The sequence below is a fragment of the Ovis canadensis genome, chromosome 21 (genome assembly GCF_042477335.2).
Source record: "Ovis canadensis isolate MfBH-ARS-UI-01 breed Bighorn chromosome 21, ARS-UI_OviCan_v2, whole genome shotgun sequence".
Classification (NCBI taxonomy): domain Eukaryota; kingdom Metazoa; phylum Chordata; class Mammalia; order Artiodactyla; family Bovidae; genus Ovis; species Ovis canadensis.
This window is the reverse complement of record NC_091265.1, coordinates 48,184,239-48,199,262: the sequence shown is the minus strand read 5'-3', so window position 1 is coordinate 48,199,262 and position 15,024 is coordinate 48,184,239. Positions and strand designations below refer to the sequence as shown.

At 37.7% G+C, this 15,024-nt stretch overlaps 1 protein-coding gene across 4 annotated transcripts in view; it reads left to right on the top strand.

Annotated features, from left to right (window-relative positions):
* ARHGAP32 (Rho GTPase activating protein 32) overlaps positions 1 to 15,024 on the top strand; it is a 199,228-nt gene that overhangs the window by 135,575 nt on the left and 48,629 nt on the right. For all 4 annotated transcript variants that reach the window (XM_069565475.1, XM_069565476.1, XM_069565474.1 and 1 more), the window contains one exon: positions 7,156 to 7,237. In XM_069565475.1, the coding sequence (XP_069421576.1) occupies positions 7,156 to 7,237 (82 nt within the window). The remainder of the gene's footprint in view (positions 1 to 7,155; positions 7,238 to 15,024) is intronic.

Genomic DNA, 15,024 nt, shown 5'->3' with positions numbered 1-15,024 from the left:
AAAGAGGACTAAACTACTGCTCTGTTACTATTTCGCTGTTTAGTGTCAGAGCTTAGGTAGAAACTTAGGTATTCTGGGCAAAGAGCAGATCATAGTAGTATTGCGGTGAACCAGTAGTGGCTTCTACTTGTCTACATGTGTGAATCATAGATTTCTAAAGTAGAAAAAACGGCAGAGGATCACCTGGTCCTAAACTGTCACCTTACAATTAAAGAAATCAAAGGAATTTGGAAAGATGGATTTGATTCACAAAGACAGTAAGTCAGTGATATAGCCAGAACATGAGCTTGGTGAGTCCCAGTTTTGTATTTCTCCCCATTTAGATCACAAAACATATGTAAATTTTCTAAAATCATTTTATTTCTTATTGCTGTCTTTATTTGTCTTACTAGTGCCATTAGCAGCTGCCATTAATGTTTAAAGAGAAATTAGTTTCTAGATAGTCTTTTGTTAATTTATAACATCAGAATATGTCCTGCCAAATGACTCTTAAACATTCAGTTTCATGGAAATTATTGAAAAAATGGCTTACAGAAGTAGTTCTTGGCATCATCAAACCCTACACCCATTTGTTATGATAAATAATTTCTAAAATCCTTCCTTAGAATTCAGAAATGAAATTTACAAATGACATAACAAAATACAAACACAATTTCAAAAAAGTCTATAATTTTTCATATATACTATAAAAGAAATGAAAGTGAGTTGCATACTTGAAATACAAAGTTGTGTATACTAAGGACAACTTCATGGAAGTCTTGTTACTTCAGATGTAATGTGCAGACCAGTAGCATTAACCTCAATCACAAAATAGAATAAAACTTAACTTGTAATAGCATCGAAACTATGAACTACTTAGGGATATATCAGAAGAAAGATACAAAAGATCTGTGTACTGAAAACTACAAAGCATTTCTGAGGTAAAGAATATTTAAAAAACGAGAGATATACACCCTGTGTATAGGTTGGAAGTCTTTATATTGTTAAAATGTCATCTCTTCTCAAATTGATCCCAGTCAAAATCCCAGCAGATTTTTTGTAGAAATCAATGCACAGATTTAACAATTCATATGGAAATACAAAGGACCTAGAAAAGAACAGCCAAAACAAATTTGAAAAAGAAGAGCAAAGTTGGAGAACTAACACTAATTGATTTGAAGACTTAACTGTGAAACTGCAGTAACAGGAGAGTATGGCATTAGGGGAGAGATGGATGAGTAAATCAACAGGACAGAACAGGGTCAGAAGTAGACCTACACATTCATGGATGCTTGTTTTCAACAGAGGTTCAATGTCCGTTCAGTGAAGAAAACATGATCTGTTTTACAAGTGATGTTGGGACAGTTGGATATCCATCAGTTCAGTTCAGTCACTCAGTTGTGTCCAACTCTTTGCGACCCCATGAATCACAGCACGCCAGGCCTCCCTGTCCATCACCAACTCCCAGAGTTCACTCAAACTCATGTCCATCAAGTCGGTGATGCCATCTAGCCATCTCATCCTCTGTTGTCCCCTTCTCCTCCTGCCCCCAATCCCTCCTAGCATCAGAGTCTTTTCCAATGAGTCAACTCTTCGCATGAGGTGGCCAAAGTATTGGAGTTTCAGCTTCAGCATCAGTCCTTCCAATGAACACCCAGGACTGATCTCCTTTAGGATGGACTGCTTGGATCTCCTTGCAGTCCAAGGGACTCTCAAGAGTCTTCTCCAACACAACAGTTCAAAAACATCAATTCTTAGGTGCTCAGCTTTATCCATATGCCTTCATAAACCCTTTTATTTATTTCTTGTGCCGTCTGCACGTATTAACACAAAATAGGTCATGTACCCAAAATGTGAATCTTAAAAGCTTCTGAAAGAAAACATAGGAGAAACTTTTGTGACTTTGGATTCAGCAAAGATTTCTTAGATGTATTATCAGAACAATTCATAAAATAATAAATTTCATCAAAATTTAACACTGCTGCTCTTTGAAAGGCGTTATTTTTAAGACAAAAAGACACATTACAAATTGGGAAAAAATATTTGCAGTGATTATATCTGATCAAGTACTTGTATCCACAACATATAAAGAACTCTCAAAATTCAACATGAAAACAGAACCCAATTTAAAAAAAATAGCAAATATGGGAACAGTTAACAAAGATACATGACAAATAAACCTGTCAAGAGATGTTTAACTGCAGTGATCATTAGAGAAATGCAATTAAAATAACAATGAGGCCTTGCTATATACTTATTAGAGCGGCAAGGATATGGAGGAATTGGAACACTGACACAGTTGGGGGCAATGTAAGATTCTCCAACGAATTGGAAAACAGTTTGTCAGTGTTTTAAACTTATATCGATGGCAAGATCCAGCCATTCCACTCCTAGGTGTTTATCCAAGAGAACACAAGGTCTGCCTTCATACAGAAACTTACATATGACGGTTCATAACAACTATATACGTAATGGCCCCAAGCTGGAAGCAACCCATTTATCTCATCAGCAAGAAATCAATGAATAAACAAACGGTGGCGTTTACACAATAGAATATTACTAAGGAATAGAAGGGAAGAATTAGTGATAAATACAGCAACATGACGATCCTGAAAATCATTACGCTGAATGAAAGAAAACCAACAACACAGAGTACATTCTGCATGACTCGATTCATATAAAAGTGTAGGAACTGCAGAGTGATGTGTAGTGGTAGAAACTTCGTTGTCTGTTGAGCAGGGGTAAGGGCTGCTAGGGAGAGGGAGAAATTACAGAGAGTTACAAGGAAACTCTGGGGGTTGATAAATGTATTCATAATTTTGAGTGTGGATACAGTTTTATGGGTGTCAACTCATCAAAATGTACATTTTAAATGTGCACAGCTTGTTTGTCAGTTATACCTCAGTAAAAGTGGGAAAGAACTGCAGAAGCATCTGTCTTAACTTTTCTTGTGTCTAATCCTATGACAGTTTCCATCTCTTCTGCCTCTGTGTCTCTTACATCCATATACTCTTCTTTCTTCTTCATGCCAAACTGACTCAGGGGAAGACTACCAGACTGAAGGTTCTCGCTCCCTCCTTTAAGCCCCTCCCTCAGCCTTGTCTTTTTCTTTTTTTTTTCTGTTATTATATTTTTATTAGCTACTCCTCTACCCTTGTGGATGCTGCATGCTCATCTTTTCTTTTCCTTCCCTCCTCTTCCTAGAGTGGAAATTCATCTTGACTCCTGCCAAATACACTGAATTCCTCTTACCTTTCTCAGCCATTTAAATTAGAGCTTTAGAAAATGCTACTTTTACAGAAAGAATAATACAGGAAACAGAATGATATAATTCACAGATCATATTGTTAGAATCCCAGTCATTTTTAACATGGAGCATTTTGAGTTTATTAGAATTAATTTATATTTGGTAAAATATTGGCTTGAGTATGCACTATGTTTTGTCAGACGTCTTCACTGTGACCCATCCTTCTTGGATGGCCCTGCATGGCATGGTTAATAGCTTCATTGAGTTACACAAGTCCCTTTGCCATGACAAGACTGTGATCTGTGAAGTGGCAGAAAATTTAAAATGTTCATTAACTGTAATTTTAGAGTTAGTTATGTGTATATTTTCAATGAAACACAGTTTCTTTTCTTTATGGTTGAAATTTTATAATAAGAAAATAGAATCTATTGCTTTTCACAAGTACACAGAATTAGACAGTTAAGATGACTGTCTTACTTAAAAGAGCTACAGTTAGAAGTGCTTTTGGCTTCAAGAAACAAAAGCAAACAGAAAAAGTATCATTGCTGCAGTTGAGTCAGCAGCTTAATGAAACTAGGCAGAATTATCTAAGCTTCTCTTGGCCTTTTTTTAGGGTCAGATGATTGCTACTGCTGATCCATTCCTAAAACCTGGTGCACAGCAGAAGGAAGAGACAGGATAGTGACACATTTTCACATGTGCCATGGCTACAGCCTGAATGCAAGGAATCTGGAAAACTGAGTATTTAGTTCAGCTAGCATTTAGTAATATTGCACTTAATACTAAAGGGAGATAGGCGAGCAGGGATGGATGGGAATTAGATGTTGGGTGAACCTCCCATAGACCTACCTCTGCATAATACACAGCAGCTTTTCCCCCATGTACCTGGACCTAATGCCTTGAGACATTTAAAAGGTGAAAGTGTAGGCACCCCATTCCAGTACTCTTGCCTGGAAAATCCCATCGATGGAGGAGCCTGGTGGGCTACAGTCCATGGGGTTGCTAAGAGTCGGACACGACTGAGCAATTTCACTCTTACTTTTCACTTTCATGCATTGGAGGAGGAAATGGCAACCCACTCCAGTGTTCTTGCTTTGAGAATCCCAGGGACGAGGGAGCCTGGTGGTCTGCCATCTGTGGGGTTGCACAGAGTCGGACACGACTGAAGCGACTTAGCAGACTTAACAGAACTAGTATGTACCAATTTGATACAGTTCCTTAAAGAAGATCATTAAGCTTTGTTGAGTCTTACAAAGAAATAATGGCAAGCTATTTTTATTTGCTGACAGATATTTGAGTTTAGAAACTAGGCTAGGTGCTTTTATACAGATTATTCAGGTAACTAATGATGTCCCATTTTTATGAATTAAGAAACAGATGTTAAGCAATTTGCTGTAGATCACAGAGCTTAGGAAATGAGTGATCTTTTCTCTATAGTGAATTGCAGAAAATGTACATAAATGGAAATGAATTAGAATTTTATAGAAAGAATGATATTTGATAGTGAGGAAACTTAGGTACCTATAGGCAAAAGGTCAGTCAGTCAGTTCAGTTGCTCAGTCGTGTCCGACTCTTTGCGACCCCATGAATCCCAGTACACCAGGCCTCCCTGTCCATCACCAACTCCCAGAGTTCACTCAAACTCATGTCCATCGAGTCCATGATGCCATCCAGCCATCTCATCCTCTGTTGTCCTCTTCTCCTTCTGCCCCCAATCTCTCCCAGCATCAGAGTCTTTTCCAGTGAGTCAACTCTTCACATGAGGTGGCCAAAGTATTAGAGTTTCAGCTTTAGCATCAGTCCTTCCAAAGAACACCCAGGACTGATCTTCTTTAGGATGGACTGCTTGGATCTCCTTGCAGTCCAAGGGACTCTCAAGAGTCTTCTCCAACACCACAGTTCAAAAGCATCAATTCTTCGGCACTCAGCCTTCTTCACAGTCCAACTCTCAAATCCATACATGACCACTGGAAAAACCATAGCCTTGACTAGACGGACCTTTGTTGGCAAAGTAATGCCTCTGCTTTAAAATATGCTGTCTAGGTTGGTCATAACTTTCCTTCCAAGGAGTACGCGTCTTTTAATTTCAGGCAAAAGGTAGTAGGTATTATATGTCACATCCATGCATTGGAGGAGCCGCAACCCTCTAGGGCTTCTAGTGGCCAACATACTAGGATGATAAAGAATAGATAATGTTGCACAAGTGCTTACTACATTTGTTTTGCTTATACTCATCTGTTTAATCCTCGTAACAAACGTTATGAGTTAGACACGATATCATTATGTTTAGAGGAAGAAACTGAAACATGGACCCTAAGTTATAAACCCAGCCTAGTAAGTGGCAGGCCTAGAATAGAACCGAGGCCCTCTTAATCCTGGGGCTAGGTGCATGCTCAGTTGCTTAAGTCATGTCCAACTCCTTGTGACCCCATGGACTGTATCCCACCAGGCTTCTCTGTCCATGGGATTCTCCAGGCAAGAATACTGCAGTGGGTTGCCATGCCCTCCTCCAGGGGATCTTTCTGACCCAGGAATTGAACCCATATCTCCTGCATTGCAGGTGGATTCTTTACCCACTGAGCCACCTGGGAAGCCCCAATCCTGGGGCTACACTTAACCACAAGTGATTCTCTTAGAAGTGATTTGTGTAAGAGAACATGAGAAGGATTTTTCAAGTTGATTCTCATCTGGTTCTAACCAATCTTGGAAGAATTTCTACTTGTTGATAGAATTTCACCAATAAAACAAATACAGCATCATTTTAGAAGGCGTGCATATACAAACTTTAAGATCCAAATTCAAATCTTTCAAACAAGCTGATAGTTTATTAATAAGCCCTTTTCAACTCATGATAACTGGTTACATCTTCATAATTTTAAGAGCTAACGTAGAATATCGATCAAGAAATTGAAGTAAGAATGCAGCAAATTAGTATGTGAAACACTCCCACGCAGATGAAAATTATACAGCTCAGACCTTCACGATGAGTCAGACTCTTGGAAGGCTGTTCCTTTCTTCCCCAGAGTCTGTCAACAGAGGGATGTACAAAGTGATGTAGTTTTCTTGTTTCAGCTTTAACATCTGCTGCTTGGCAGCCCAATCATATTCCTATCTAAGAAAACATCTATAAATATTGGTAAAAATTTCCTTTTTACTTTTGTTTCCTGGATTTTCGTATCTGTATTCATTCTGCTGGCTGTGCAGTATCTCTGGGTGATCTGGAGCTCAGTATTTTCCTAACACAGCTCCTTGGGGGTCTTCCTCATACTACAAGCAATTTGCTACCAGGTCAATTTGGTGTGCTTTTTCAAAGCTGAGATTGGTTGTTTTCTTCTCTTGCTTCCTCACTTATCCACACACTTCTGACTCTTTACCAAGAATGAATACCAGGATTTTAAGTGAGCAATCGTTCCATCAGGTTACTTTAGTCTTGTCATTTTTCATGGAACCTATGAGATAATGACGAAAAAATACACAAAAAAGTTGAATGTGGTTTAGTATTGCTTTAAAAAAAATCATAGAGAAGTCAGTAAATATGAAAGTGGGCAGTAGAAGTGTTCACACAACTGGATTGAAATTTCAGCAAAGTAAATTATTAACAGGTATAAATTATACCTCTTGCCATGCATAGCTTGGTATCAGACTAAATATTTTAACTGGAGTAAAAGAAGTTTGGGAAATTAAAAGCTAAAACTAGAAAAGAAGACTTAGACTTTTAGGCAAATAAAACACATGACTCTATATACTCATAGCAACAGATTGTTTTATTATTTGTTTGTGTAATTGGCATCATCAGTGATTTAGAGTCTTGGGATAGCAGAATCGCTGGGAGGGGCTGTGGAGCACATTACTGGAATTGAATTGGCAATGCTCACACACTGGTCTGTTCCCTGGTTTAGAATCCTCTCTTTGCTGCCTTTCTTCTTTAGGTGGGACTCTTCCCTGGACACTGTGTTGAGTTAATTAATCAGAAAGTTCCCCAGTCAGTGACCAACTCAGTGCCAAAACCAGGTGAGTACTCTTTCTCTTTAGCGTGGTTATTTACCCACTGCTTAAAGATCCAGATTTTCTCTTCCAGTCAGGCACGCAGCTTGTTTAGCTGTTGTGTTCATTGTCATAATATGCATTCTTAATTTTAATGTGGTTTTTGATTTTTAGTGTATTCTTTTTTCTCTGTTGATCATTTCACAAAGGTTTACATGCATTCAAAATTTTAGGCAGTTTTAAGAACTGTTTGCTCCATTAAGCCTTGTCATTATTTGCTTTTGCAATTATATAGTAGGAATGTAGCTAATTAATGAGCAAAATGATCAAAGAAAATGTCAGGTTTAAGGACCTGACATGGAGATAATATGATTAGCTGAAAATTAATAAATGAAGGGAATGTACATCTTATCAGTGCCTGTGAACATCCAAACTATTTTAAACAGCGTTTCTTATTACTTATATAATATATTTACAGTGCTGCATAAGTGTGTGGAATATTGTACAGATATGTAAAGCAATGTGTTACAGGGAGTAAAAATCAAAACAGTGGAAACTTCTGTTTTTATTGGGGTGACATAATCTGGACGAATTTTACAGAATACTTCATCAGGAACTTTTTAACGTGATGTAAATTTTTGGAAAGAAAATAAAAACAAAGAATAAAGATTTTAGAAGGAGGAGGAAGTGATCAAATGGATTTCTCCTTCTGCCCTACTCTGCCCTCATCCTGGGATTCTCAGTCTCTTTTCAAGGCATTTTTATCCTCTATTAAATCCCCCTTCTTTGGGCAAGCTTGTTAAGCATAAAACAACTTTGTCAGAGAGAACTTACTTATTCGTTAGTGGTTGTGTTGGCTGTAGTTTTCTTTTCTTTTTGAAATGTCGCATCAGTAACTTAAAAAAGAAATCCTGTGCCCACAAGCAGACCCTGCTCCTCCTCTCCCTTGCCCTAGCTCTTAGCAACTGCCAATCTACTTTTTGTCTCTAGAGTTCTCTGAGCTAGACCTTTCACACAAATGAAATACAATACAGTATGTAGTCTTGTTGCAACTGGCTTCCTTCATTTAGCATAATGTTTTCAAGGTTCATCCATATATCAGTGCTTTATTCTCTCTTATGGCTAAATAGTAGTGCATTGTATGGATATACAGTATTTATTTTATCCATTCACTTTGGGTTTCCATTTTGGGTTATTATGAATAATGCAATAATTAGTGTACAAGTTTTGGTATAGATAAATGTTTTCATTTCTTGAGTATGTATGTAGTAGTAGAATTGCTGGGTCATATGATAACTCATATGTTCAACCTTTGGAGGAACCGCCAAACTGGTTTACCTTTGTAAACCAGCTGCACTGTTTTACACTTCCACCAGCAGCGTATATGAGAATTCAAATTGTTCTCTTTCCTTGTTACTGTATTTTTGGTTATTGTTGTCTTAGTGGGTATTAAGTGACACATCTTTATGGTTTTGATATGCATTTCCCTGATGGCTAATAATGTTGAACATCTTTTTATGTGTTTACTTATTACCCATTTGTGTATTTTTGGAGAAATGTTCAGACCTTTGTCTATTTTTTAATTTGGTTGTCTTTTTACCATTGGGTCATGGTATACATTCCGCATACAAGTCCTTTATCAGATAATGTGATTTGCAGACATACATTTCCTCAAATTCTGTGTTTTGTCTTTCATTTTCTTGATGACATCTGTTGAAGCATAAATATTTTTAATTTTGATGAAGTTCAATTTATTTTTTTTCTTTTCTCACTTATGCTTTTGATGTTTATCTAAGAAGGCATTGTTTAGCCCCAGGTCAATATTTACTTCTATATTTTCTTCTAAGAAGTTTATAGTTTTAGATCTTCCTTTTTAGCCTACTACCCATTTTGAGTTAATTTTTGTGTATGTTTTTGAGGTCCAAGTCCATTGGATATCCAGTTATCCAAGCATGATTTGTTGAAAAGGTTATTTCTTCCCTATTTAATTGACTTGACTCCCTTGTAGAAACTCAGTTGATCTTAGATGCATAAATTTATTTCTAGATTTTCAGTTCTGTTCCATTGATCTATATGTCTGTTCATATTCCAATACCACCCTGTCTTGATTACCATTGCTTAGAGTAAATTTTGCAGTTGGGAGGTCCTCCTACTTTGTTCTTTTTCAGGATTGATTTGGTTTTTCCAGGTGCCTTTCAATTCCACATGAATTTTAGAATCATCTTGTTAGTTCTAAAAGAAGATGGTTGGAATTCTGATGGGGATTTATTGAATCTACATATCAATTTGGGAAGTATTACCTTCTGGCCAGTGTTTAAGTCTTTCAGTCGTTGAACATGAGATTATTTTCCCATTTGATTAGATCCTTCACGTCATTCAACTTTTGTAGTTTTTTTTTTTTTTTAAGTTTTGAATATCTGTTGTTAAATTTATTTTTATTCTTTGGATGCTTTTGTAAATAGAGTTGTTTTCTTAGTTTCATTTTCTTATCGTTCATTGCAAATGCATAGAAATACAATTAATTTTGTATCTTAATCTTGTATCCTGAGACTTGAAATGTTTATGAGTTCTGATAGGTTGTTAGTAGATTTCTTGGTATATTCTATATATAAGATCATGTCATTTGTGAATAGACATGTTTACTTCTTCCTTTCCGATGTGGATGTTTTTTATGTCTTACTCTTGCCCAGTTGCCCTGGATGTGTTACAGTGTTGAAGTTTTGAGAATAGGCATCCTTGTCTTACTTTTGATCTTTTAGGAGAAGTCATCTAATTGTTTGTTGTTGTGTAAAAACTTTTAACTGTGTGGTTTTCATAGATGCCCTTTGTCAAGTTGACAAAGTACCCTTCAATTCCTGGTTTGTTGGATGATTTTATCACAAAAGGGTGTTGTTTTTGTCAGAAATCTTTTTTAATGTAATTTTTATTTTTGGCTATGCTGGGCCTTCGTTGCAGCGTCTGCTCTTCTCTCATTGTGGCGTGTGGGCTCCTTGCTGCGGCGGCTTCTCTAGTTTTTGCAGCATGGGCTGTGGGGCATGCGGGCTTTGGTAGTTGCAGCTCCCAGGCTCTAGAGCACAGGCTCCATAGCTGTGGCGCATGGGCTTAGTGGTTCCATGGCCTGTGGGGTCTTCCCAGACTAGGGGTCAAACCCATGTCTCTGGCATTGGCAGGTGGACTCTTCACCGCTGAGCCACCAGGGAAGCCCTGGCTGATACTTTTTATCCATCTGAGATGATCATGAGTTTTTGTGGTCACTGCTTTAAAGTTACCAAAATTCTACATCAAAAATTTACTGTTATTTCTTGTATATTATTTTCATGTATTTCTGCTATATAAACTATATAACTCTTATTGATTATAAAGTCTTATTTTGATCATGTTACCTCAGATATACTATAAAATGTTTTTAAAAATTAGCTTAATATTGGTATTATATCAAATACTTTCTTATGTTCTGAATATGAAAGTGAATTTCTAGTAGTGATAACCTCCAGCACTTTTAAAACTTGAGAAAGTTAATCAGTTATTGACAGTTCTGGAAAATGGGTTTCTGTGAATAGACCTGTACGGCGTTGTTAATTCTAAATTAGTAGTGATGTATAATGACAGCACACCTTCAAAAGCTAATATTTAACTCTGATGGGCAACATTTCAGGGTTGGCATAGGGAAATGTGCATTCTTAATACATTTTGAAAAGGATAATGTGAGTTCTATCAGCCTCAGGCTTGTTTCACACTTTAAAACTGTCTTTGCCTTCAGTACAAATAGCTTGAATGTTCTATTTATTTTTAACATTGCCATCTGTCACTGTGAGATACCAGGTCTGAAAGATAGAGCTATAGTTTGAGACTGCAACTTAAAGCTCCCTGTATTATTGCACAACAAGGGCAGTAAGGAAAATTTTCCCTTTGGAACTCTTAATGTTCTCAGTATGACCAATTATTTGTGTCTGTAAAAATAAAGTTAATGAATCACCATGTCCTGACCAAGTTAGCACGTATCCATGGTACCTTAAGGAAAAGGGCGTGTGTGGGGTGGGGAGGTGGGGAGGAGAGTTAAGAGGAAGAAAGGTAAACGCTTGTTCCAAAGAAACTGGCGTTTGTTCCGTCCCCACAGGTTCTGCTTTGACAGCTGATGAGGCTGAGGTGAGTGGGAGGAAGAGGAAGGAAGCGCATGAGGACTTCTGTGTGTGTCTCCTGCTTGGCATTTACTGAGCAGTTATTTACTGATGTCTTTCTTCAAGTTTTCAGTCTTCTCAGCTGTTGCCTCCGCAGATGTTTCTTTTGCACACTTCTCTCCCCCTCCACCCCTTCCACATGTCACTCACCTCTCTGATGTTGGCTCACTGTCCTCTCTCCAGCTCACGTGCTTTCTGCTGACCTTTCTCTCTGTGCAGCCTCTCTTAAGCCCAGCTATGAGAATTCTGCAGTTCTCATAGCAGGTGTTTTCTTTCTAGGGTCAACACTTGGTCTTTATTAATTTCCATGGTTGAATCCCCCATCTTCCCATCTTATCCACCTTTTCTTCCAGAAAGAAAGAAAGAGCGAGTTTGGGGAGGGAAGGAGTAGGCAGAAGGTTGGGAAAGAGTGAAGAGAAAAGAAAAGAAAAGCTTACTTTATGGGCATGAGCTTCTAAAAGTGGAGGACTAGAGAATTTAGACAAACCTCCCCTCTGAAAACAGAAAATCTGGACAGAAATGTAAAAATATAATATAGTCTCTTTGAAGCATTGGAGAGTTAATAAGGTCCTGAGCAGTTACTGAGCTAAGATGAAGCAGAAGAGGGAAATCCAGAGAAGTGACCCAGTGGGGGGGGACCTGAGCCTTCAGGGTATCAATTGATGGAGCAGAGAAAGTCCTGGTGCTCTCAGAACAACGCAGGAAGCCCAATAGGGCCAAGTTGTTGATAATGCGCCAATTTTTAAGTTAGGAGTTGTGTTGAAATTGACAGCTGATTCTAAATTGAATGGAAATGCAGAGCCCAAAATACCTAAGACAATGTTGAACAAAATAGTGGAAACTTACAGATATCAAGACTTACTATTAAAGCTTCACTGATTAAGATACTGAGGTTGATACAAGGATAGACAAATAGAATGGCGGTAAAGAACAGAGTCCAGGAACAAACCTGTGGACATACATTAATAGATCCTTGATTTATGCACTGTAGAGCATTGTGAAAAGGACAGTCATTTCAGTAAATGGTGCTAGCTCTTGAAAATTATAGATCTGTATGTGAAAGGTGAAACAGCAAAGCTTCTGGAAGAGAATACAGTGGAACATCATCATGGGCTATTTTCATCATCTTGAAGTGAAGAAGTGAAGTGAAGTGAAGTCGCTCAGTCATGTCCAACTCTTTGCAACCCCATGGACTATAGCCTGCCAGGCTCCTCCATCCATGGGATTTTCCAGGCAAGAATACTGAAGTGGGTTGCCATTTCCTTCTCCATCATGATCTTGGGTTATACATAAAGCAGTAATCCTAACTGAAAAGCTTAATTATTAAACTTAAAGTTCAGAAAGTAAATTGCAATATACTATTAAGATAGTGAAAAGGGCAAATCTCAAAGTGATAAAGATATTTGCAGCACACTTATCTGACCAAGGTCACATAACGAAAGTATGTAAAGAATCAGAAAAGGAGAGATAAACTGATTTTTTTTAATTGCATGAAAACTTGAACAACAGATATCAAAATGCTGAATAAGCACAGCACAAGTTGTTCCACATCATGAGTCTTTAGGGAAATGCAAATCAAAACTTTATTAACTCATGAAAACACACTCACAAGAATGCTTAAAATTTAAGAGTAGCAATACACAAAGTTGGCAAGGGTGTAAATCACTGGGAATTCCCATGTACTGCAGGGTAGCGTGATGTGGGACAAGCAGTGTTTGGCACTGCCTACTAAGCTGTACACATATATACCTTGTGGCCCAGCAGCTCCACTCTTAGGTGTGTATGTAGTGTGTTCATAGCAACCTTATTCCTAATTGTCAAAAAACTAAAGAATTTCAAAGGTATATCCACAGTGGGATAGATAAATAAAGGCGTGCTCATTCAGTAGATTCCTCCACTGAAAATGAAATGAGTCATGGCTATGTGCAACTACATGGATGAGTCCCACACAAATATTGAGGGAAAGAAGCCTGATTTACCTACATACTTACACTGTATAATCCCATATATGTAAGGAGAGAGTTCAAAGTCATAGAGTTCAGGGCTGTTGTGTGGTGATAAACTTTAGGCAGTGGTACTTCTGGAGAGGAGAGTGAGCAGGTAGGTAGGAGGGAGGATCTGGAAGTGCTGGTAATGCTCTGTTGGCCCAGGTGGTGATTATACAGAAGCGTGAAGACATAGAGCATCTTTTCATGTGTTTGTTGGAGAAATGTCTATTCTAGTCCTTTGTCAACTTTTAATTGGTTGCTTCATGTTTTTTAACTATACCTCCTATCCAGGTAAATCCTCCTTACGGTATTGCTTTAATACACAAAGGCTGAAAATCACATTCTCAAAATAGATGTTATACTTCCATACTGTGAAGTACTCTGCAGCCCTCAAAAGAATAAAGTAGAAGCATATGTGCTCACCCAGGGTTTTTTTCCCTGTGATGTGTTGTTAAATGAAAGAACAAATCACAGAACAGTACAGTCCTGCTGTAAACTCATAGAGGATCAGGAGGATGCGTCCCTCACTGGAGAGGCGTGTGAGATTGCAAATATAGCAACAGACATTTCTTTTTTTCCCATTTGCTCTGTACTGTTTAACTCCTTTACACTAATCATGTATTACTCTTTATAGACCATAATCTCCCCTTCACTCTACCCTGTCCAAATAGGTAATTTCTAAGGTCTTAATGCAGCCACCCCATAAATAGGTATTTTGTGAAAGCAGATTTAATGCAGATGTTTTAGTTAGTTTATATACCTATGTGAGAAGCAGGACAGAGGTGAGAGCACGGGAGTCAGCCTTGGGTTTTAATCCCTGTGCCATGTTTTACTGTCCCTATGCGTGTCATTTGGCTTCTCTGATTTTTAATTTCCTCATCTAGGAAGTGAGCCAAGATTCATTTGAAGATTAGATGTAAAGCATTTAAAGCCCCCTGGATACTTAATCACTATCAGCGGTTATTATTTTATCAATTTATGCTTATCTACTATGTTATATCATTTAAATTCAGGAGTGTCTAAAATTAGGTCTATTTAGTTTATGTAGATAACTTATTTAATGTGTTATTTGTTGGTATAAATTTATATGTAAATATTTCACAGTATACCTGTAACAAACAAATTACAGTCGCTTTCATGGGCCCATGGTGTGGAAGCCAGCTTCTTTGGATGGCCACTTGAATAGAGTTTGCATCATAAATTTTTTTGCTAGCAGACATAGAAGGAGCTGAGGTTTTCATTTTAGGGAAAGACAGTGATCAAATGTAATACTAATGAAATCCTTACATTCATTTAAGAAGTAGTTTATAAAGCAACAGCCTGAATTTGTAATTTTGAAAGTAAAAAGTCCTTGTATTCTTTTAGAAAACTGGCCCTTCAGAATCTTGTTTTTGTTGTTGTTATTTTATTTGCAATTTTGCCTAATTATAGGTTTTTTTTTCCTTTATGTTCATTTGTTTGCTTCTGGGCTGTTTGTTTTCTTTCTTTGAGTGTGCAGCACTCTGCTCTTCTGTAACCATGCTTCTTCACTGTCACTTTAGCATGAAGCAGCCACGCTATAGCAAGTGAAAAGGTTCCGGTTTTTACTTCACCCCATGTGGAACATCGTATTGAATATTCTTCCCATTGAACACATGCTTACTTTATC